The 23,316-nt window shown below is 40.8% G+C and overlaps 1 protein-coding gene across 1 annotated transcript in view; it reads left to right on the top strand.

Moving 5' to 3' along the window:
* The window catches only part of drp2 (dystrophin related protein 2), a 69,665-nt gene that overhangs the window by 22,967 nt on the left and 23,382 nt on the right, over positions 1-23,316 (top strand). Inside the window, exons 4-12 of the mRNA XM_029512157.1 lie at positions 5,473-5,593; positions 6,121-6,232; positions 6,825-6,981; positions 11,016-11,162; positions 15,086-15,164; positions 16,807-16,867; positions 18,867-18,928; positions 19,465-19,539; positions 20,991-21,192. Coding sequence (XP_029368017.1) covers positions 5,473-5,593; positions 6,121-6,232; positions 6,825-6,981; positions 11,016-11,162; positions 15,086-15,164; positions 16,807-16,867; positions 18,867-18,928; positions 19,465-19,539; positions 20,991-21,192 — 1,016 coding nt within the window. The remainder of the gene's footprint in view (positions 1-5,472; positions 5,594-6,120; positions 6,233-6,824; positions 6,982-11,015; positions 11,163-15,085; positions 15,165-16,806; positions 16,868-18,866; positions 18,929-19,464; positions 19,540-20,990; positions 21,193-23,316) is intronic.

Genomic DNA, 23,316 nt, shown 5'->3' with positions numbered 1-23,316 from the left:
CACAAGTGGTTTCTTTTATTATTTTTGGTTGATTGAACCTGTTTTGAGATGGATGAATCTGCAATGAGAGGCTGTCCAAGGACGAGGTTCCCCACCATAACAGATGCCCCAGAACAGGAGAGCTGTGTCACTCATTAAAAATCACTTAATTCCAATGAAACTGCAAATTCAACTGATTAACTTGCAGAGGTTAAGTAAATCTGTGCAAACGTTTCGATTTTAATGAGCTGGAACGTTATCAGAAACTTTTTCCATGTTGCTTTCCTCTCTCTGAGTATCACGGGCTGTGGTAAGGCAGGAGTTGACGGTGGAGGTCTATCCAAATTAGCTGCATGAACTTATTGGCATGTTAGCGATCAGGCTGATAAGCATGTCAACCATTTAAAATTAACTTGCTCATTCAGAGAGCCCATTTCCGTTCTTTATTGAATCCAATTCCAACAAAAGCGACAAAGCAGGTTGGGATGATGCTACTGTGACCCAGAAGAGTTTGCATGTTTCCTATCTTTTTTTCACAATGCAGTTTTTCATCAACCAGCATTACAACTATGACTGTTTCTCCAAGCCCCTTGAGCAGCAGCTAGATAGATCCTACTTACATCCTCAAAATAAGTGAGAACTTTACTCTACTATATTGGCACACTGTCCAAGAATGCCGTCAATTTTCAATAGTGGCATAGTGGTTAGCGCCGTTGCCCCACAATAAGAAGGTCACAGGTTCAGTTCTCCGGCCGGGGGGTCTTTCTGTGTGGAGTTTGTTCTCCCCGTGCTTGCTTTGGTTTCCTCCGGGCACTCCGGTTTCCTCCCACCGACAAAAATTGGTGACTGAGAGTGTGAGTGGTTGTTGGTCTCTGTCTGTCTCTGTGTGTTGGCCCTGTGATGGACTGGCGGCCTGTGCAGGGTGTACCCCGCCCTCGCCCAGTGTGAGCCGAGATTGGCTCCAGCACCCCCCGCGACCTGGAAATGGAAAAGCGGGAGAAGATGGATGAAGGAATGTTTATCTCATTCTTTCTGACTTTACTAAGATGAGAGAATTATGTTGGTGAGAATTGTTTTTTGTTTTGTTCGAGAGATCAAAAGAAAATAAATGCTTTCTCTGTGTGATAAAAACAGCCACTGCTGGGATAATAACAACGATCCCAGGATGTCCCTGAGAAAGGGAAGTCTCGCCACTAAAATCTATTTAATTGACATGTTATATAGCTCTGTGTGTTCTGAGTTAAAGCAGACCCTCGTAAAGTTGGTACAGACAGGCAAGTGTGTGTGCGCGCGCGTGTGTGTGTGTGTGAGGTTGTGTGTGTCACTGTCTCTTTGTCTTTTATTAACAACATACAGATTGTTTTCCTGTTCATGTCTCAGATCTGATGCAGCAGCTAAACTACAGAGACGCTAATGCTCATAAATATTATTTTCAAATAAAACAGCATCGAACTCCCATGATATGTAAATCACCAAAACTATTAAGGTTTCAAATGAAGGCATTAAAATGTATTCGATGATGTCTGGAGTGTAGAAAAACTATGCACTTTGGATTGGATTGGATTTGGATTTGTAGAAACGCTATCTGGGCTCTTCAGGATCTTATTTCATTTCCTGGTAAATCACTTCACTTGTGGGTGATGTGGAACTGGTGTAGACATACAGAAGTGCGTGCACACACACACACATTCATAATTGGTTGTTGCCACAGCAGAGTTTCCTTTTCCATCCTCCTTCCCAACTTCTTTCTTGTCAGTTTGTGCAGTATCTCTGGAGGATGATGTACATTGACACTGAGAGGTTTTCTGCTCCCACTTAAAGCCCCTCCACCTACTTATCATGTTCCGAACTGCACCTCCCAATTAACAAGGAAATGGAAGAACACTTATACCTCTCACCAGGTTTCATTTGCTTCTGTCCCTATCCCTCTCCTTTCTATTGCTGTTTCCTCCTTCCACTACTATCTTGAAAATCCAAGGCTCTGCAGGGCCTTTTTCTTGTGATCTCTTATTTGCTATTGTTGATCAGAGATGATGATATCCTTGGGAAGTGTAAGTCAAACTGAATCCAAAAATGCTGTGTGTTTAGATGTTGCCTTCCTGAGTTATAATTCTAACAGTATGTGTGTCAGCCCAAAGCAGTGTGCCAGACTACAAGAACTCATTTTCCCTGTTACTTTGCAAAGTAATTTTTGACTCACTTCTGTCCTTCAACTGCTCTCACAATTTGAAAACCTCAGCACTAAGTTATACTCCAGTAGCCTCCCCTCCTCTCCTCTTCTCTCCTTTCCTCTCGCTTTCAAATGTCCCGTTTTCAGCACAGCACGCCTTTATAATCTGAGATGCCTTCACTTCCCAAGCGTCTGGTCGCTCTAAAACTTTTCCGACAAAGCAGAGAGGGAAATTGCATCCCAGTTTTCTATAGAGAATTAAAGCGTTTTAAGAAATGTGAATTATTGATCTTAAGTTGATTTATTCTGATGTTGTTTTTGTGTGTGGGAATGTGAGTTCCCTATGTGATACATTTTTCTTTTTCTCTTTTTTTCCATGTTTACCGTATGTGCTTTTGGGGGTGAGGGTTGCAGGGGTTTTAGGTGGGAAGTTTCTTTTTTTTCTTTTTGAGTTTTGTCTGTTTGAGAGTTGGGATAAGTGAGCATTTGGAAAATTGTGGGATTTTCTGAATCTGTCGCTGCTGCAGATTCTTCTCAGCCTCATTCAGAAAAGGAAATGAAATGAAATCTTATCCCCCTCTGTCATTGTCAAAAGAAAATGGAGAGAGGATGGTCAAAAGGGTGGAGTAAAAAGAATGCCAACTTGTTTAGATGAAGTCAATGAAGTCATTTCCTCTCCAGCTTTCTCTTTTCCATGCATTATGTATCTTGATCTGATTTGAAGGCTTCTCTCTTAATGTTCCTTCAACCAAAGATGAAGCCTCTGAGTGTGAAATTTAGCTGGAATTAAAGTTTTAACATGACAGCTGGCTCAGAGAATCCATGGCTCAGCTCCTCTTTGGGCGGCAAAGCAGCTAAACAGGGGATGGAGAGAACAGAAAGCTGAAACGGATGAAAAGAGGGCAAAGGAAAAGGAAAGGAGGGAAGCAAGAGGGAGTGAGGATGTAAGGCTGAGGAGGGAATTTGTTTGTGATTAGTGAAAGAGTGTGAGGGAGGAAGAGGAGAAACCACAGTCAGAAGGTGTACTGGGAATCTTATCTCATGCCACAGCTCCCTACCGTTACACACTTTTGCATGTTTGCTCATTGCCAGCTTGTGTTTGTTGGCTTTTCACAAGAGGCTTTCTGTTCAACTCTGCTTGCTGGGTGTTATCAGGTCTGCCGGGTTCTGGTCTTGGGCTTTTTTTTTTTTTTTTTCTTTTCCCCGACAAGGACCGAAACACTGTCACTGTTGCAACCATGCAACCCCACTAATTCCAGCTAGTAATGCAGATTTTCAGCTGAAATTGTAATCTCTTCATACTTTAAGAGGATTGAGGACGCTGGCTTCACCTAAATAAATTACTTTGAAGCAAAGTAAATATCCCTGGCATTAATTCACACACCTGGAATATGTTTCAAATAGAACAAATATTAAAGTAGAAAAATGAAGAAAGTTGACACACTCACTTTCCTCTGGGCCCTGGGGAGGCTTGGTATATCTGCTCAGTGGTGGAGTAAAAGCGTACAAGTGTGCGTCTTCTCACATCACTGAGCTCTAGCTTGTAATTTGCATAGGGAGTGCTGTTGAATGTGGACCAGTGGAGCCGGGCTCTCCAGCTAATTGGCTCTACTCTGAGGTAGGCCAGCTGACCAGTGCTCCCAGTAGATTTTGGTCTCCCCTCGTGACCTAGGCATTCAGCATGAGCAGACAGCCGTGTACTCTCATGTGGTCCCGCCAGTAGATCAATGCTACTGTATATGTGTGTCGAGTGATTGCGGTAGAAACCCAGTGTATTCAATCAGAGCTGATTTCTCACATAGATTGCTTTTTGCTCTTTCATGCATCTTTAAAGATGAAAGCACATTCTTGTCGAGCTAAGTACATGCAGTGGTTTTCCTGCTTCAATCTGAGATTTTGTTCAAAGATGGCTGAGATCAAAATAATATTCTACTTCACAAATACATTTGAAATGTCTCAAAGCTTTTAAATTCCTGACTGTCTTGAGGAGCATTCATTTGACATGAATTCTGGATAAAGCTTTGCATAAAAGACATGGCTGGCATTAAACTGACAGAACGAAAATTTTAGAACAATTTTAGAAAATCACAGTTGACTCTGGTTTCCCACCAGTCATGTGACCACACTGCCTACCCTTTCCTGTTTTTGTGTGTCTGACGGTCTATTTAAGTTGCAAGTAGTCAATGTTGTGCAAGTTACTGACTTACACAACCCTACTGCTGCAAAATAAAAGCGACAACCTGTTCAGTTGCCTCCTAAAGACACTTCATTGGGAAGGAAATCAGTTAGATAACAGAATAAAGCCAGTCTCTACTAGCTTTTCAACACAGGCTTTTACAGCGCTGTTCTGCCCTTTGAGGTGATTTATTAAATGTGATCTGGGTGTTTGGTGTTTGGTGCCTCCATATAGATCACACTGGACAAGAATATTTTCTTTTTGACCGAGACAAACTTGAAATTTTTACTCTACCTCCAACTGTTGAAAGCGTTTCTCTCTTCTCCCTCCATAGTTTGTAGCAGCAGCTGCCGAGCCCGTGTTGACCATAGCACACGCAAATGTCGATGACATTATCTACCTGTGCAGACTACATGAAATACGCTGCACTCTGTCTGCCACAACTTAACGTGGTAGTAACCTACTTGGACAAGTAACTTTAATTACTGTTTGGAAATGATAAGGTTTTAAATTACTGCCCAACATCGCTGGTGGTGGATTCTATTTGCATCTGAGTATCCTCCCTCCCTCCTCTTTTGTCGGTGTGTAGGGATTTCCTCTCAGGAGATAGGACTATGAATATAAATTCTACAGTGTTTGCCAGGTTTCTATCATGTGCTCAAGTGAAGTATCACAACTTTCACTGGGTGTGATAAGATTTGCTTCAGTTTCCAGTTGGGTTCTATGATTTGTCAGCAGTCTGAGGGCTGTTTTGTGTCGATAAAGCCAGACTTTAGTGTGTTTTGTACAAAACTGTTCTCGTGCACTAGGGCCACAACCAATTTTTGGTTTCGTTATCCCAGTTGATTGTTCTTTGAATGACAAATTAATCCTTTTGCTATATAAAGTCAGAAAGCAATTTTTACTGTTTATGTGTTAATTTTATTTAACATTGGTACTTTTGCTTGATAAATGAATTCATCAGGGTAACATTCAATAATTTACAATTATTCTCCAGTAATTTGCAGTTACTGATCCCATTGTTTGAATGATTGTCCTCGACAACCTCCCGAACCAGCAGTTTCCTTTAGAAACAGCGTGTGTTTTTTTTTTTTTCATTCACTTCCACTAGAAAACACTTCCCCCCTCTTCTCATTGTGTCCCGCAGGTGTTCATGGAGGATGTCAAGTCCCGTGGGCCATTCATCTACTCAGTGTTGGAGTCTGCCCAGGCCTTTTTGGCTCAGCACCCCTTCCAGGAGCCAGAGGAGACCCTAAACGATGGAAAAGGTCTGCTCCCTTCTTACTCTGTGCCAACTTCTGAGCCAGCCAAACTATCCTACTCACAAACTCCCTCAGCTGATCCCCCAAAGTTAATTTGGTTGGACCCATGCAGGTGAATTTTTCATTAGTAGTTATTAGTAGTGATCGGTCCTGTGGTGCCACACTGAGTTTAGGGAAATGTACGGGATGGGACCAATTACCTCGAGTTCAGCAGCTTTACAGTAACATCTGCCTAGATCAATAATACAGAAGGCTTGGCCGCTGCTCTGCCCAGAAGTCCTATTTATAAAGTCTTCTCTCTTGCGAATGGATGCTTACTTGAGGAACACTAAAGCAATATACCTCCCAGGCCCTGTTTTCCACATCATTATTTTCCAATCATTACTCTTCTCTTTGTCTGAACTCTAACCCCTCTTCTTCACTCCTCTCAACATTATTACTTCTATGTCTTCTCTATTTCGGTATTTCCTCCCTGGTACTTTTATCTTCTTAACCCTGCATGGCCTTGTCTAAAGTTGTTTCACCTTTTGCAGAGGTGTCTCCACGCAGAAGGATTTTGAATGTGAGCCGCTCTGTATGGAAGCAGGCGAATGTGGCCAGTGACCTGTGGGAAAAACTGACAGCACGCTGTGTTGACCGCCACAGGTCAGGCATTTTTTTTTTTTTTAAATTGTGCTTATCCTACTTGGACTCTGTGTGATTACTGCAGTGATGGATTATGAACAAATACTTGCCTCAGGATTGCACTCTATACATTTTACATTCATTATATTTGTGGGTAAACTAACCTTCTAACTGTAGAACATATTATGGCAGCTACTACTTAAGTTACTGATTGAGACAAAAAAATGCTAATAATGTATACAGTTTTCCACTTCATGAGTTTGGAACTGCTAAGATTTCTGAACACACTTCTAAGAATGTGTTCGCGTCCATCTATAACAAGGTTATACAACAATACATTACACATAATACAATTACACTATCCTGCTTACAAAATATGGCAATATAATCCATTACTGAAGCAATTGCAAAAACACATTTATCCACCCCTAGATCATTGGGCAGTCAGCATACTTTCAGAATGTGTGTTCAGGGAGAAAAGTTCTGCATGCATGAAATGAATACTTCAAATTTGAAAAGATGATGGGTTTGAATGTTATTGCTTGTATTAGCCCCTAATTGTAATGGTGCAGGCAGTTAACCATAATGATTTGCGTTTTCCACTAAACGTCAGACACATGGAGAGAACATTAGAGCGTCTGCTCCAGATCCAGGCAGCGATGGAAGAGCTGGCAGTGGCCCTGGAGCAGGCAGAGGGGGTGAGAGATGCCTGGGAGCCTGTTGGAGACCTCTTCATTGACTCTCTGCAGGACCACATAGATGCTACCAAGGTAGACAAGCACACTGCATGAATTCTCCTTTTCTTCATCTCTCTCACACACACACACACACACACAGAGGTACACAGATGTTCTATCACAGAAACACAGCAGCGATATACATTACTCACAAATTAATCAGAGATCTATATCAGGCTGCATTGTTGTGTTTGCTTTGTGTTGCCCGTGTGCACATCCCTGTTGGTGTCATTGTGATGTGACAGATGATGACAAGGACATGGCACTTCAAACTGATACAGTGCGATGGCAGAGGCTACAGTCCTCAGTTGGAGAGATGTTGTTAAAAAAAAATCGCAGGTCATTGGTTTAGTCATTATGAAGTGCCGAGTGCCGCTGCTCCCTGTAATTGTGTGGCACAGTTCATTAGAAGTGAGGGCACTTCACAACAATTATGTCACTGTTTGGACTGCCGTTACAGCCAGCACATGTTCAGCACAGTCTTCAGGGCATTCCTGTCACTTGGCCTCATCTGTCCTCCCTCACTTGTTTAGACACATGAATGCATACAGGACAAAATCATATACACACTGTGCACATTCATGCACATATTGGATTTTAACTTACTAAAATGTTTAAATAATAATCAGAGGTGGACAGAGTACACAACTTCACTACTTGAGTAAGAGTACAGATACTCCTTGTCATCAAGTCAAGTCTGATCAGGAGTCACTCATTTGAATCAGGAAAATCAGGAAACATCCAGGACCAGATTTGGAGACCTCTGGTCTGGTCTGGTCTCGGGCTCTGGCCGAGTCTACTCTTTGTCTGTACAAAACATATTTTATATGGACACAATAAACACAGTCTCAAACTCCGATGATGATTAATAGACTTCCTGTGTGCTCCATGTCTAGTTCCTCCTCTGCCTCCTTTTATGATAGTACTTCTTGTCATAGATTCGGGATGACGGCAAAAATGGAGGTGAGAATTAGTGAGTTAGAGTCGCGGCTCCGCACTTTAGCTAGCTCAGCTTATGCTAATGTAGCTAGCTACAAAGCTAAGTCTCATTGACGTTGATAACCATGGTAACTAACACGCACAGAAGAGGAGAGGCGGAGTAGTTGAACACATGGACCGGCTTTATTCAAACATCACACTGACTATAAAGCTTACAGCGGCTACAGCTGGAGTTACTTCTCACACCATTCTCAAACCATTTTGTGTTTGTAAACCTTTCATCATCTAATCTCTACAAAACTGAGCTGTGTGTCTGTCATGTTGAGAAGTAAAGCACGTTGCAGTGTGAAGGTGAGGCAACATGTCTGTATGCCTTATTGTTTGTCTGTTGTGTGAGTGATGTACGTAAATGAATTTCCCTCAGGATAAATAAAGTTGATATCTATCATATATATCATATTTATAATAAAAAATCTAATATTTCAGTTTCCCAGTTCAGGATGTAAATGAAAAATACAGATGGAGGATGCTGATCTACCAATTTTTATTTATTTATTTATTTATTTTACTGCCCTTTAAAGCTGAGCAACGCCATGGCCTAGTGGTTAGCTCCGCCTTGCAATAAGGAGGGTCTGGTTCGATTCCAACCAAGATAGATCAGACCAGAGAATATAGCCACATGCACAGACCAGGTTAAAAATAGACCGCTGATGGCACCCCTCAATACGAGTTCATTAAATGTAAAAATATATATAATTATTTCACTATTGAATTAATTATTTCATGATCCTGTTGCAGTGCTTCATTAATTTAATTGAACTCACCCATCAATGTCAGTGGGCGGGGCCAGGCCCGCCAATATGGGGGGGCAAACAAATGGTTTGGCCACCGATCCTTCGCTAAGCCCCGCCCCACTTGGTTACTGTTGCTATGCCAGCCTGTTTTCTGTCCGAAGTTCGGTAGGAAAATGTCCGGTCAGCATCAGTCCGGTGATCAGAAAGGAAAAGAAAGGAGAATAAGAAAATAAAGGGTGAAGGATTTTTCTAAACAAATGTTCTAAAAAAAGGTGGTGACGGTGAAGTTGGGACGAGAAATGTAGCAAGGTAAGAAACAGAGCAGTTAGCTTGTACAGTAAGCTAACTGACCAGCTCTAATGCTAACGTCATTAGCCTAGCTTGTATTAAAGCCCGACACAAAATGTTATCTTTGACAGAAACAGCTGAGTTTGGGAGCTCCATCAGAAAGGAAGAGACAGAGAGGAGTGGGCTCCAGCTGCAGTCAGGTAACAGAGAGGGACACAGGAGGGTAGATCCAGGCAAGACTGTCAGCTGGCTGGAAGCGGGACCTGCTGACCCAGAGCATGTAGCCTGTAAAGCAGAGGAATTTATTGTTGTTGGCGTTATTTCCGCACTTTACCACAAAGATACTGACCCCAAATTTAGAAGTACTCCACCGCTTCAGACACAACAACACACACAAGGACCGGGACATTACTCGTTGTTAATGTTTTTTTGTGCAGAAAGACAGACCTGTATTCAGCTGTGAGTAATGAGGAGTTGGACTGTGTTGTAAGTGATGTCCACAGAAGACATCCAAACTGTGGATACAAGCTAATGTGTGTTCCAGGTAATAATAAGGCCACGATGTATAATGTAGAATGAGCCCATCGTTATGGAGAAATAATCCAGGTAGGATGAGGATTATACATCTTGACCATATTCTTACCTGGAACACTCACAGAGTAAGAACAATGAACGAGTAATGTTAGACTAGCACAAAAGTAGTGAGCAAGGAGAGCATCAATAGAAATATAGTGAAGTGAAAGTAAAAGTATCCCCCCAAAACAATACTCAAGTAAAACACAGATGCTGAAAAACTGTACTTAAGTACTGTAGTCTAGTAAATTTACTTCGTTGCTGTCCACCCCTAATAATAATACATTAGAAACATGGTTCCAGATAAAGTTTCTGCTAACCAACTGAAGAATTCATTGTAGCAGGTTTAGGTTTAGTATTACAGTCTTTCGGCATACCGTGACATATACTGTCCATTGCCAAACAAATGTGTGCACCTGCTCCTTTGATAAAGATGATGTGTACATTTCCACTTGTCATGTCTACTGCCCCCCCTCCGCCCTCCTTTCGGATATTGTTTCTGTTGGTGTTCAAAATTTCATGAATTCATCTCCCGACATCAAAAGAAGCTGCCTGGTGAATTGTAGCTTTGTGCAGTATGAAGTAAGGCTTCTACAGAGTTATTGTAGATCAGCTATTGTGGTAAACATGGAGCCTAAATTAAAATAGAACCACAATTGCGTGGCAGAGCCAATTTATTTATTTATTTTTATGTAAATTCACACTGCTGTCATTCAAATAGTACCCCGAGGAAGAAATGCATGGAAGCAACCCCACCACCCCACCCCCCCACCCCAAAAAAAAAAAGAAAAAAAAAAAGATGTGTGACTTCAGGCTGTCCTCGGGCTGAGTTTGGTGCCATATTACTCATGAGGTAATGAATAGTAGATCATGCTTCTCACATCCAATTTATTTAGGTCTGTCAAATAAAGATGCCAATTTTCAAAATAATCCTGAAAACAAAATGTCGTGAGTTATTTCAGCTAAGGTGTGTCAATATGGAGTTTGTGAAAGTCAACAAAAAAAAAAAAAAGATAGATGAACCCAAAAGTGCAGAATCTTTTGTAAATAAGATGGGTACCCCACACACTCTTACCATTGTCCTAATGGTGTGTTTTATGTTACGCGGTTTACTGTATAAATTCTGTTATTCCCCTCGTAGTTCGCAAATTAAATTGACTATGAAGAGAATCTGCTGCTTTTCCAATGTCATTATATAGTCTTTTTACTTTGATTTAGGAAGTTGGTCGCTGCCAAATAGCTTCCAAAAGAGAGATGTATTTATTCATTTTGTCATGTATTTAATCTGAGTAGAGATTGGATGTTTCTGTTTCTGCTCTTTCATTTCATCTCTGCCTGATGTTTTTCTAAATTTGATATGTTTTGGTTTTGTCTTCTTTTGTCCTGCTCATTTATTCCACTATTGTCTTTTTTTTTATCCACCTCTGTTGGCCCCACTGCTCCTCTCACTCCCTGTCTCTGATGTTGCTGCAGTTATTTAAGGAGGAGCTGACCCAGGTAAAGGAGGGCATGAAGCACATCAATGATCTGGCCCACCAGCTGGCAATCTCCGACGTCCACTTGTCGATGGAGAATGCCCGAGCCCTGGAGCATCTCAACAGCAGATGGAAAGTGCTTCAGGTAGGGTTCATTGCCAGGTCTGTGCTGTGTATTTGACTTTACTGGCAGCAGCTTCTCCAGCACTAAGATTCAAACTAAACTTTTAAAGGCAATTTCATATGTTATGTTTGTCCTAATGTAAATTAAGTTCATGTGAGGCTTAAATGGTGCCAACGAAACCAGGATTGCGATTGTTTGTTTGTGGTTTGTCTTCAACCTTAAATCAGTATACGTTTTCAGTCTATATTTACCACTGTTTATAAAAATAGTAGGTTTAGTGAAATAAAGATCCCTTGTGTCCTTGAATTACTTGCTTAGTTTATTAAACTTCTGTGTTGTTTTTAGTTTTTCCCTCAGTTTCAGGGCTGCTATTTATTTCTGTTCATCTCAGTTGATTTCACATCAATTAAAAGGCCGGTGCTCATGGACACACATCACTGTCGACTAAAATGAAAAAGGTTTGCCTCGATGGCCTTGATTGGTAGATAGAATTCATCCATATACCTGTAAGGGGCACAATTTTCCACAGTACATAAAGCAAAAGTGATTTATGTAGTAAGCCCTGTTTAACCATATGGTCTGTTAATATCGAGTATGGCCAACAAGTCAAGGGTGCAGAGATAAGGGGATTACAGATGTTTGTCTGAGCTGCTAAGACTGTGTTAAAATGCCTTCATATTTCTGCAGATTGACTTTTATCCATACTTTAAACCTGACTGACCTGCTACACAAACTTGTCTCCAGCTCGTTGCTGCAGCAACATCACAGCAATATTGGTATCGTAGAAATCAAAGCAAAAACTCAGACATCCAATTCCACGTGTGGACCTGTTTTCTAATGCTTGTTGTTTTCTTATCGGTTTTTCATTCCTGTGATGATTTGAGGTTGATACTTTTTCATGAACTCACTTAAAGCCAAAAAACATTTAGATAGTGGACATAAGTTACAAATTGCAACTATCGATCAGAATATTGATGGATGGAGCCCATTGCTCAGACCAGATCCTTGGCATTTTTAGAAATCATTAAATAAAAGTGGTGGGGGGGAAAAAAATCCACAGTAAATGTATATGAATAATACTTGGTTGAATCTCTATTTGAACATACACATTTACATAAATCTTCAGTGAAACCAAGGCACTTAAAGCCTTTTAAAACTTAAAAAAAAATCTAACTCCTCAGGTCTATTGAACTGAATTTACCCTGCCCTTGATACTTTTCTGGAGGTATGGACACATTATCCAGCGAGCGTTACTGTAACTTTGAAGTGTGCAACTTTTAAGCTTAGGCTGCTTTCTCCATCAGCAGCCTCTGTAGCACCCTATAAGCACAACAAGAACCACTCAGCTTCACTGCACCCCGTGAGAGAGCACCCTGTTCCCATTAGATAACCTTCAGGAACCCCTCTCAGCATGTCAGCCGTGGCCTTGTCATTTTGTTGTTAATTGTCACTACATCCTTTTCTCCTCTCTGCCTCGCTCTCACATCACTGTGGTGACTTTAGCATCCCTTGAAGAATTCTTACGAATTAGTTTCCAGGAACCATTTTGACCTCTGAAGTAGTCAAGATTGAAATGGTTTCTGAGGAAAATTTTATACAGCAAAACAGAGCCGATAGATATAAACTGGTTGTGAATTTGACATGTCATCCAAGGTTTTTCTTGTCTCTCCTCTGGGTGAAGGAAACAGAGTAAATTCTTAAAATATGAGGCTCTTTATTGGATTTCTGTGTTGCAGCTAATCACAGTTAGTGTTTTGCTATGATTCAGCTACAGTTATGGTTTTGAGGCATTTCCATGCCTTTATCTGGCAGTCACAATGAAACAGGAGGGGAAAAGTAGAGGGGAACGACATGCAGCAAATGCTTCTCATGGGATTTCCACCCATGTGGACATTGTACTAATCAGGTCATCCCAGCAGAGTGACATGTTTGTTAGCTAACTGATCAAACAGTATACTAGGACCATAAGTGCGCTGCAGATGCTTTGAATCAATAAGTATTTGCATTTGCGGCATACCTTGTTAAAAGACTGTTGAAAGTTTTTGTGGCTGTGTTTATCTGTTTTAAAGATACATGTTGTCCAACAGGTTCAACTGCTTATTGCTCAAAAAGCAGAGAACAGTTTTTATCCTAAAAATGCACCCATGATAACATGCAGCCTATTTCTCTCTGTGCGATGGAATGAGCTCCCATATAAATAGAAACATCTGTCAGTCCTATTTTTATACAGATCCGTAGCCTACCTTCTCTCTGTTTCAATTAAAATGTCTGAGAGTATTTCTTTCAAAAGGGTCATGATGCATGGGGAAGCTTAAGGGATTGTTAAAAGCATTCATAAATCTCCAGTAAAAGATGTTATGCTGCCTGAATTATCAAGGAGACATCAGCTACAAATTGCCAGCGCAGTCCCATGTATTTTAAGAAAGGATTGTTGGGATTCATTACGCATTCTCAGAGAGAGCAACATAGACAGAACAGAAATTGGGACTCAGCTTGCCGCACACTGCTGTCCCTCTGCATTGAACGTAAAAAGAGTCCTCATGAAAAAGAAGAAGTTCTTTTACAGGATAATTTCTGCTAAATCTTTGATGCACTGTGTGCTTCAGTAGGCAGAGTCTCTTCTGGTGTTTGATTCAGGAAGGAAGTGAGTCTCTAATCCCCCCTGATGATCAGCATTGTTAAAAAGGCTTTTAGTGCTCATAGTCACCAACAGATGCTCTCTCCCAGATCTTGGACTGGTCTCTGTGATAAGAGTAGAGCCCAAGCGATGTATGAAGTGAAAGGTGCTGCAAATTTTTTTGAGTGGAGGATGAGTGAGTTCATGCTGCCTTGCGTCCACATTTAGTTCATTTCAGTGCAATGAGATGCACCGGCTATGTGTGGTGTGTGAAAGCGAGCAGAATGGAGAAACCTTTTTCTTTGCCTTCTCTCTGTGTCCCATTTCTCCCTTAATTAAAATGATGAATGCTAAATCCCAGCAACTTCCTGTCTCATGTTGGTTGGGGCAACTCTGACGCCAGCAAAAATGTATTTCCACATTTGACTTGCTCATGTTTGTTGATCATGGCTAATTTAGTCATTTGTCTTCCTTATGGCACCCCAAATTGCGTTTATAGCAAATAGATTGCACAGCACTGCACAGTTGGCAGTAACATCTCCACAGCACATTGACAGTACTCTATATTAGTCCTAACCAATTCAAATCATGCTCTGGATTATATTTTTTGATTTTCTGGTGGGGTAGCAATGATGTGTGTAGACTGAGAAATGTTAACTTAATACATCCAACTCCTCACACTTTCCTCACTTTCCTCATTCGCTCCCTCTGTATCTGTCTCCCTACCTCACAGCGAGTGGATTTACTTACGATTGTTTGAGGACATTTCAAACATCCAGCTGACAACGATTCACGTGCCAAATCCAGTGCGTCTCAAATAAACCAGGATTAGACTGACTAAATCCCATTTGGTTGGAAATAAAACTGACGTGAAAATGCTTTTATGAAGGCAATGGAAAACTTAATAATGTCAACTTCGTCTCTGTGGTTATTGATGTGGCACGTGTGAGGCTTTGTAACTTTTCCTTCTCTCTCGTGTCATCTTATTTTTGTCTGGCTCTTTTCCACACTGATAGCATAACCAGGAGCTGTCCTCGTTTCAACAAAATTTATCATTTAACAATGTGTGTCTTCATTTCCTACCTGCTGATTTTCAAAGGCATTCAAAAGTCCTTCACAGGGTTAGCAGAGGAAAAAGACATTGTTTATTTTCTGCTGTTAACTAATGGAAGAGAAGCAGGTGGTCTGATGCTTTTGCATCTCTATTATGGGGATTTGTTGTGGACAGGGATGAGAAGCATGGTTCTCTTTGATTTAACTTGTGTGTGTGTGTGTGTGTGTGTGTGTGTGTGTGCGCGCGCGCGCGTGTGCGTGTTAATGTCTTCAGGGATCCATCGAGGAGCGGCTGAAGCAGCTTCAGGATGCACATAGAGACTTTGGCCCCGGATCGCAGCACTTCCTTTCCAGTAAGAATCCTCGTCTGTTATTTGAAGTTGTTGCCTCATACCTCACCAATCTGTGCCATGCTGTTCCCATGCATCATCTTAAAGTAGGGGGGGGGGTAGTAACAGTATTGTTGTTATGAGGCTGTAAAACGTTGCATTCTGTGTGTTTGTTTGTTTGTATTTGGGTTACAGATGGAGCTGGGACAAGTAATATGTCTGACTTCATCAGTTCCAGCTCACTGTTGCGTTGAGCATCCCCAGTGATGCTCATCACAACAGTCATTGCTCTCATTTGAGGAGAGACAAACGTTTGTGTATTCTGTCTTTTCTTTTACCTGCTGCTCTTCAAAGGCTACAGAGCAGGGGGTGCTTCAGCAGGGGGGTTGACAAATGTGACTGCCTTTGCCTGGTTTAAACTGGTGAAAAAGGCCATCTGTGGCAGGACACTGTGCAAGTGTATCTGAAGTGTTGTTGAGTGTGTTTTCAATGTCCTCACCGAACCCCATCCAGTTTTAGTGCTGTCGCACTGGCAATTAGGCTTATAGAACATTACTCCACTGCCAACACAGCCCACTGAAACCTGCAGGAATGTCTGGACGTACTGTGCGTTTTTTTTTTTTTTTTTAATTAACACCAAAATGACTTATTTTGCTTGATATTGTACATTGTAAAGTTTTATGGTGCATATGGTGCTTTTTGATCATAGGTGGGTGGAACTTGTATTATGCTGCTTTACCTCATTTCAAAGGGAAATGTATTTTTTTACTCCAGGATGTACTTTTCGATACTGTGCTTCCTTGACAAATTCCAGATGTCTTTGAGTTGTTTCTCCTCTAAACTTCTCAAGCTAATTCATTTGAATAACTGCTTGAAGCCCTGAAGGAGGCAAATGTCTTCTGTGGAAAAAAAGCAAAGATTAGAGAAAACTCAAAAAATGTATAAATGCGTGCCAAACTTTTTCCTTCCAGTAGTTTTCTGCAATGTTGGGAACAAATTGACAAAACAAATGTATTAAAATCCATGCTATGTGAAAGCAATAACGTAATATACACATATATATATAGTCACAGGCCAGAGTCTGTCAGTTAGAGACAGTGTTTTCAGCAAGACTTTTACTTTTGATACTTAAAGTTCCTTTATCTGACAGTAAGAATGTAATTTTAGTCAAGTTTTGGAAAGGGTCCAAATACTTTTTTCACTCCAAATTATATCAGTCTTTGTATGTACTCTTATTTTTAATGTTGGGCACCAACAAGTTTGAAATCTCAACTATCCTATTATACAGTAAAAGACAGCATAGCCTGTGTGTGTGGATATGCATGTGTGGTTGGAGTACAGCTCTATGACGTGCGTACCTGTTCCGTCTGCCCTTTTTGATCTGAGCTGAGCCTCCTGTGGTTAAAACGCTGCTCTCACCCTGTCTTACTGACTCCTCTGCCTCCCCATATTCTATTAGGCTGTGCCAAACAAACCAATGCTCTGTGGAAACTCAACACAATAGACCTGTCCCTTTGGCTTTACCGCACCTGTTACACCGCGGAGCAGCTCTCATAAGAAGATTTGAATAGACACACTGTCAGGGACACGGTGCACAATGGCTTTTGTGCCTGACATGCCTATTTTGAAAGTGATTTATTTTTTTCTGTTTTTTTTTTTTGCTTAGGTTCAGTGCAGATTCCATGGGAGCGTGCCATCTCACCAAACAAAGTGCCCTACTACATCAAGTAAGTGCAGCCTCGGGGTCCGTGTCCTTGGCAGGTTAGGAGGCTTTATTAAACAAAGACGGTTTTGTGACTTTTGTGAGAAATGCCTAAATTATTGTATCTCTGTGAAAACTATTAATTAAAATTTCTTATACTGTAATCTTCCTTTATAATTTATACAGTATGATTATGCAAATCATATTACAACGAAGACTTTATTTTTCCAGTTACGACTTCCTAATTGGAAACTATTCAAAAGAGCTACAAATGGTGCCATTGCATCACCTGAAAAAGTCGGTAAAATTCTGAGGAGTCATGCTTCATACTCTAGGAGCAGAAACAATATCACAATCATTAATTCTGTACCTGTGAAAATCACAGTACCTGCTATTAAATCTTTCTGTCTCAGGATATGACTGATTTCTTGCCTGCAAAGCCGTGGTTTTTAATGGACTAATATGTCATTTATGCAAGAAGATCCAGCAGAGTAGAATTAACCTTGTCCTCTTTGCTCTAAGCACACTTTTACTCACCTATCAAAGCTCTTTATATCACACAAACATTTGTACAAAGTTACAGTCAAAGATCAGATAAATACTAAACGATTCAGAGAGGAACTCTATTGAGCTACTGTGAACCCCTCAGTCGCCTCAGCACTCACTCAAACTTTGTTTATCCAGTCACCTCATGAATACTACTTCGCCAGTATGCTTGGAGTTTAATCAATGCATGGTGGGCATATATATGTGTTTAAGTGTTAGGGGTATACTCTGTTCATACCTATAGAATTATAACTTTATGTGTATGGTTTTGTAACTGTGAAGGCTTTAGTACAGTTTGCTCTGCTCACTGTGGGTATTTGTTTTCTTAATCATCTCTAGAATCTCTTAGGTCTTGTTCTAGTCTGCTAGTCAGTTTTTTATGTGTCATAATACTGCACCAATGGGATTGGGAGTAGTACCTGAGTATCACTCCACTGGGTACCAATCAATGAGCGCTTTTTATGGCTAAAACAATAAGTACTGTTTTAAGAGGCCCCTGGGTCCTTGCATTGGTGGTACAGTTTCAGAATATACCAGTAGAGTATATAATATATAGAGGAGTGCTATAGGAAGGCTGTGTAAAGGTGATTCTTAATTAATGTATGTACAGGTAGGGTTCTCAGACTTTGAAGTTAAGCAGGGTGTCTCCATGGGGTCATAGCACTGCCATAAAAACAATAAATATGTGAAAGAATCTTTTAATCACACAGAACAGTAGCCATGCCCAAAAAGTGTACCCAGATTTAGAGTCTATTTTCAAATAAAATCAAATCAAATTTATTTAGATAGCGCCAAATCATAACAGAGTTACTAAAGAGACCCAACATTTCTTCTATCGGATATTTGAAAATCTTAACATTAATATTATTATCAGGTTGCATTGAACAAGACATGAAACGAGTGATCTAGACCATAAACTTGTGAAAAAATTTACTCCAGTACTAAATTCGGTTGGGCATTTTTCCTTCAATGTCAATGTAGTCTGGCTTCTTTTTGCCCCCAGTGTAGCTGCCCCCTGATGGTCATTAGATAGAATGCAAGTTTAAGCTAAGAGCCTTTTGCTAATTGTTCCAGGGATGAAGCAAAAAGGAATAGATAAAAGCTAAAACACATTTCAATGATTGCATTTATTTCCACATTTACTGTCTTATTTCATTTTATGAGGCTCCTATGACTGCATGTCTCTAGCAGAGTAGCAGAAGTAACTGGACTGATGGCTGGACCTGACACCTTTATCATGTTGTATGGCTGCTCTTTACAGGTCTGAAATATCTTTTGGACAATGGCTGCCCTATCCTGAACTCTCATTTCCAATAGTCCCCTCTGACCACAGTCCTTTTACACCTGTGCGTCTCTGCTCCCTCAGCTCATTTGTGCCCTATTTTACCTTGATCTTTCTGGCCTAAAAACCTCCACCTCCTTTCCTTCCTGCTTCACAACCTATTCTGCCTTTGTTTCATGTTTCTACCTTCTTCCAGCCATCAAGCTCAGACGACATGCTGGGACCATCCAAAGATGACTGAATTGTATCAAGCGCTCGGTGAGTAAGGAGAGAATTAAAGTATGCTCTGAGTGAGACGCCTGTGCCCAGGACCCCCACTGAGCTCCAGCCGTACCAGCAGGATGGACCCATTGGGCTCTGACACAGTTCATTAATGGACCTTGTATTTCAAACACCTTAGGGACTGCATTGCTACTGTCATTAACCTACCCGGCCCAATTTGCTTGTGCTGTGATTGCTTTTCGTTTAGCCTTTAATTAATTGTGATTAAACAACATCATGTGTTTTACTGTTCACCCGATCTGACACTGGGCGCTTTCAGAGGAGATATAAACACAGTTGTATACACATCCTTCCACAGACAGACACATGCACCTGCACATATGCACACACAGGCAACATAACAGTAGAGCACTAATGCATTTTGCAGCAGTAGGGTAAACAGGTGGGGGGGGGGGGGCAGTGATGTCTAATCTCTTCAATGGCAGGGAGGAGCGGTGCAAGACGAGTTTGTTTCCCCCTCATCTTTTCATTTCCTCTAATCTCTTTCTATCACCCCCTTTTCCCTCCATTAGCGGATTTGAACAACATCAAGTTCTCGGCATACAGAACAGCCATGAAGCTGCGACGAGTTCAGAAGGCTCTGAGATGTATGTATGCACTCTCATAGATGGTCATTTCTGTTTTCCAGCATGGGAATGGCTGGTTAAATGATAAGCTGTTATCCTGCAACTTCAGTAATCTGCTATGGCATGCTCTCAGGGGGAATATATAATGATTAGTTGTGGCGCATATCTTTACTCAGTTGTTGAAGGACTGATTGTGTCCATCCTCACTTCTTGGAAATGTAGTTGAAAATGCTCTCTGTATTCTCCATAACAATTGGATTTGAAATGAGTCAATCAGAGGTGTTGAGAAACCCAAAAAACATTAGAAGCACTCAACCTCCGGCTTCCTGCCTCATTTTCATCAAGCCGTGGTTTGCAAGGTAATTAGGGCTATTAATTGGTCCATTTGAATTGCAAAAGAGCATGCATTTAGTTTAGGCTGGTATGTTTGCCCCAGGGTCATAATACCTATATCCTACCCTTGCTTGCCTATTTCTTTGTCTTTTCACTTTTATAGTCTCATCCATCTTCCATCACCTGCAGTGCTCTAACTCTCTGACTCCACATGAGTGTCCACCCTCCTTTCCTTTTCCTTTTTGCCTTTTCCTGCAGCCTTCGATCCATTTTCTCTCTGTTCCCTCCATGTCTCAGGCCTCGGAAATTAAAGCTCAGCATACTTGGGCCGCTGTGAAAAACTTCTTTCACCAACTCCTCCTCTTTCTATCTCTTGTCCGCTTTCTTATCTCATCCTCCTCCAGTCTACTAGTTGATATTGTCCCAGAATTTAATTGCCAGGCCGCCGTGATAAACGGAGAATTCTGTTTCTCTCGGCACACTTTGTGAATAATTGAACAGTGCTGTATAAGAGCTCCATCAGAAATACATTTTTTGGTAAGTCCCTCCCATCCCTGAGAATACTCTTATCTCCGCTCTCTGCCCTACCTCATTATCGTGCTATCCTATTATACCTGGCATCAACGGACACCCTTTTAGCGCCACTCCAAGGGAAGGACCATCAAATTGAGTTTAAAAGAGCGAAATCAAATTTGTGTCACTGCTCGTGAAACATCTGATGGGGCTTAAGTACACGAATAGGGTGAAAAAGCACCCCTGTCATGTATGCTCTCATTTCCTGAGATGAGGATGGATGATGATCCCGCTGTGTGTTTCATAAATGGCCATGCAGTCATGTACACATGTTCATGAGTGTTTACACTTAAGCATGTGTGCATGCATGTTTTTGAATGTGCCTCAATTAAACTATTTATCTCAATTAAGGTCATTAAAAAAATTAATATAAACTATCAGAGTCTCACACATGCATATTGCACATAACTTATAGAGAAAGTACCTGAACGTTTTAAGCAATTTACAAACAATACCTTCATTACAGCCTCAAATTGCAAATCAGCTAAGTGCACAGTTAATATAGATGATTTATTTTTGTCCTCATGTGTCTGTGTTCCTTAACTCATATCATTGTGTGTTTTCAGTGGATTTAGTAGCACTGAGCAGCCTTGTGGAGGTCTTCAGGGAGCAGGAATTGCAGCAGGGAGAGCATGTGATGGATGTGGTGGAGGTGATTCATGGTCTGACAGCTCTTTACGAGAGGCTGGAAGAGGAAAGGTCTATCCTGGTCAACATACCACTTTGTGTTGACATGTGTCTCAACTGGTTGCTCAACGTATATGATAGGTGAGTAACTTGGTGGGTGATGTTTCCATTTTGAAAAGTGTGAAGCAATTATTGAAGCCTAGTTGCACTGAAAGCTGAACACAGTTTTCATATATTGTACCATTATCTTATGGAGCTAATGGCTGTCTATCTAGCAGACTTAGCGCAACCGAGTATATGAAGTTGTCTTACTGGCCATCTGTCATATATAAGTCCAATAACACATCAACCAAGAAATTCAAGTACTTGTCGTGAACTTGTTGGCTACTAAAAGAGAAACTGTACCAATATGACATAGCAGAATCTACAGCTCGACTAATACTAAAGGCCACGGAGGGAGCTGTGCGAAGGCAGATAACTTGTCTGATGGGATGTCACTTGACTGAGCTTCAGCTTGGCTGCAAACTGTAAGTTTGAGTCCTGTGGCCTGTGCAAATTGGCTATTAAATGTTTTGCTGTTTTAATGCTACTACAGAAATTGCAAATATCTACAATGAAGAAAGTTTTGGGTAAAAAATGGACTTCAGGCTTGGGAATGAAAATTTTCTGAGGGTGAGGAAGGAAATTAGTTTTCCATAGATGCTCATTTCTGCTTCCAGCTCAGGCCCACATCAGCTGCTACACACACTTGGTTATTTGGCTGACCATCAACAGTTGCATTGGGCCAACACTGGAATTGAGCGCAATTAGATTTTATCAAGGAGGAAGAATCCATGGAGTAAACAAGAAAACACCTCTAGATCCATTGCATCATTCTGACAGAAGAAAAAATGTCCTGTGAAGATGTTCTCAGGCAGTTGGTAGGGTAAAAACTTAAAACTATGATCTGATATTTGGTGATCAAGCAATGCAAGGCAAAAAAACGGAATGATATATACTGATGATGTTGATCTCTTTTTTTAAATTTAAAGAATGAACAAAAGAATTAGAATGGAAGTCACTGACTCATTGGTTCAGGGATGGTTGTAACAAGGCATTACAACCAACCCTTTCTGACCAGTCAAGTTTTCACCTCATGTGAACAACAGTTGATCTCAGGACAGTTTTCCAAAAGAAATACATCTGATAGAAAAGCTACATTTTCACATTAACCAAAAAAAAACAAAACAAAACAAAACACTTTTGGCTATAACTTTTTCTAGTAGTTTCAAATTTGCATTCTCAGCGAAAAGACAATCCAACAGGTAATGTGCACAATGAGTGTTGTCACTCTGGCTTGGTGGGTTGAGAAATTCAAAGTGTTATAACCGTCCCTGGTGTCTCCTAATATCACCATATTTGTCATGTACTGATCATTAAGTTAAAGTTAAGCTTGCAGCCTAATTCCAAATCTAAGAAGTTAAGACTTCTCATAAACTTTAATGGAGTTAACCTGCAGTAAGTCAAAGTTGGTCTTATTTTTATTACCTCAGGTATGACTGACATTGTAAATGTGGATTGTAACCTTTCCTCTGTTCCTATTTTCTCATTTAATACTTAATGAGCATTAAACCTCTCAAGAGGACCATTAGATATAAATGGGTGTGTCATGGAAGTTCATCTATGATATATTGTATGAGGGCTTTGTATCAGGTTTAGAAATTCTGCAGAGTCAGCCTTGGCAATGCAAAAGTCCTCTTCTATATTATTATGTGTGATAAGAAACAGCGTTAGTATAAAAAATAATGGAGCATCACACACACAGTGCTTGATATTTGTGCTCTTATGCGACCATAAATTGTTGCTATAAAAGTGATTTTGAAAAAAAATCTCTAGTGTCTGCCTGGAGATGATGTAACCAATTCAATGGTTTGTTGTACACAAATGGAAAGAACCTCAGCATGGCTAAAGCTCCAATAACAATGTCCAGGCTCAGGGCCAATCACCCCTTGTGAGACACAACAGAGACAAATCCTCTTTCACACTAAAATTCTCCCCAGCTTTTTTTCCGATCACCCATTTTCTGCCGTCTTCAAAACCAAGCGCCAAGCACACAAATATACAGGAATGACCTCACAAGTGCAGTAATTTTGGTTGCTAGCCCTTAACTACTCGCTCCTAATGAGAGACAATCAGAGGCTTTACCCTTTGTATATATTCCAGTAATTGCTTTTTTTATTCCAATAAATAGGAGCAGTTAATCTGAATGAGGTGTGTGCATGCTCA

Source organism: Echeneis naucrates, chromosome 10, assembly GCF_900963305.1.
Source record: "Echeneis naucrates chromosome 10, fEcheNa1.1, whole genome shotgun sequence".
Taxonomy (NCBI): domain Eukaryota; kingdom Metazoa; phylum Chordata; class Actinopteri; order Carangiformes; family Echeneidae; genus Echeneis; species Echeneis naucrates.
This window is presented reverse-complemented; position numbering and strand designations above follow the sequence as displayed.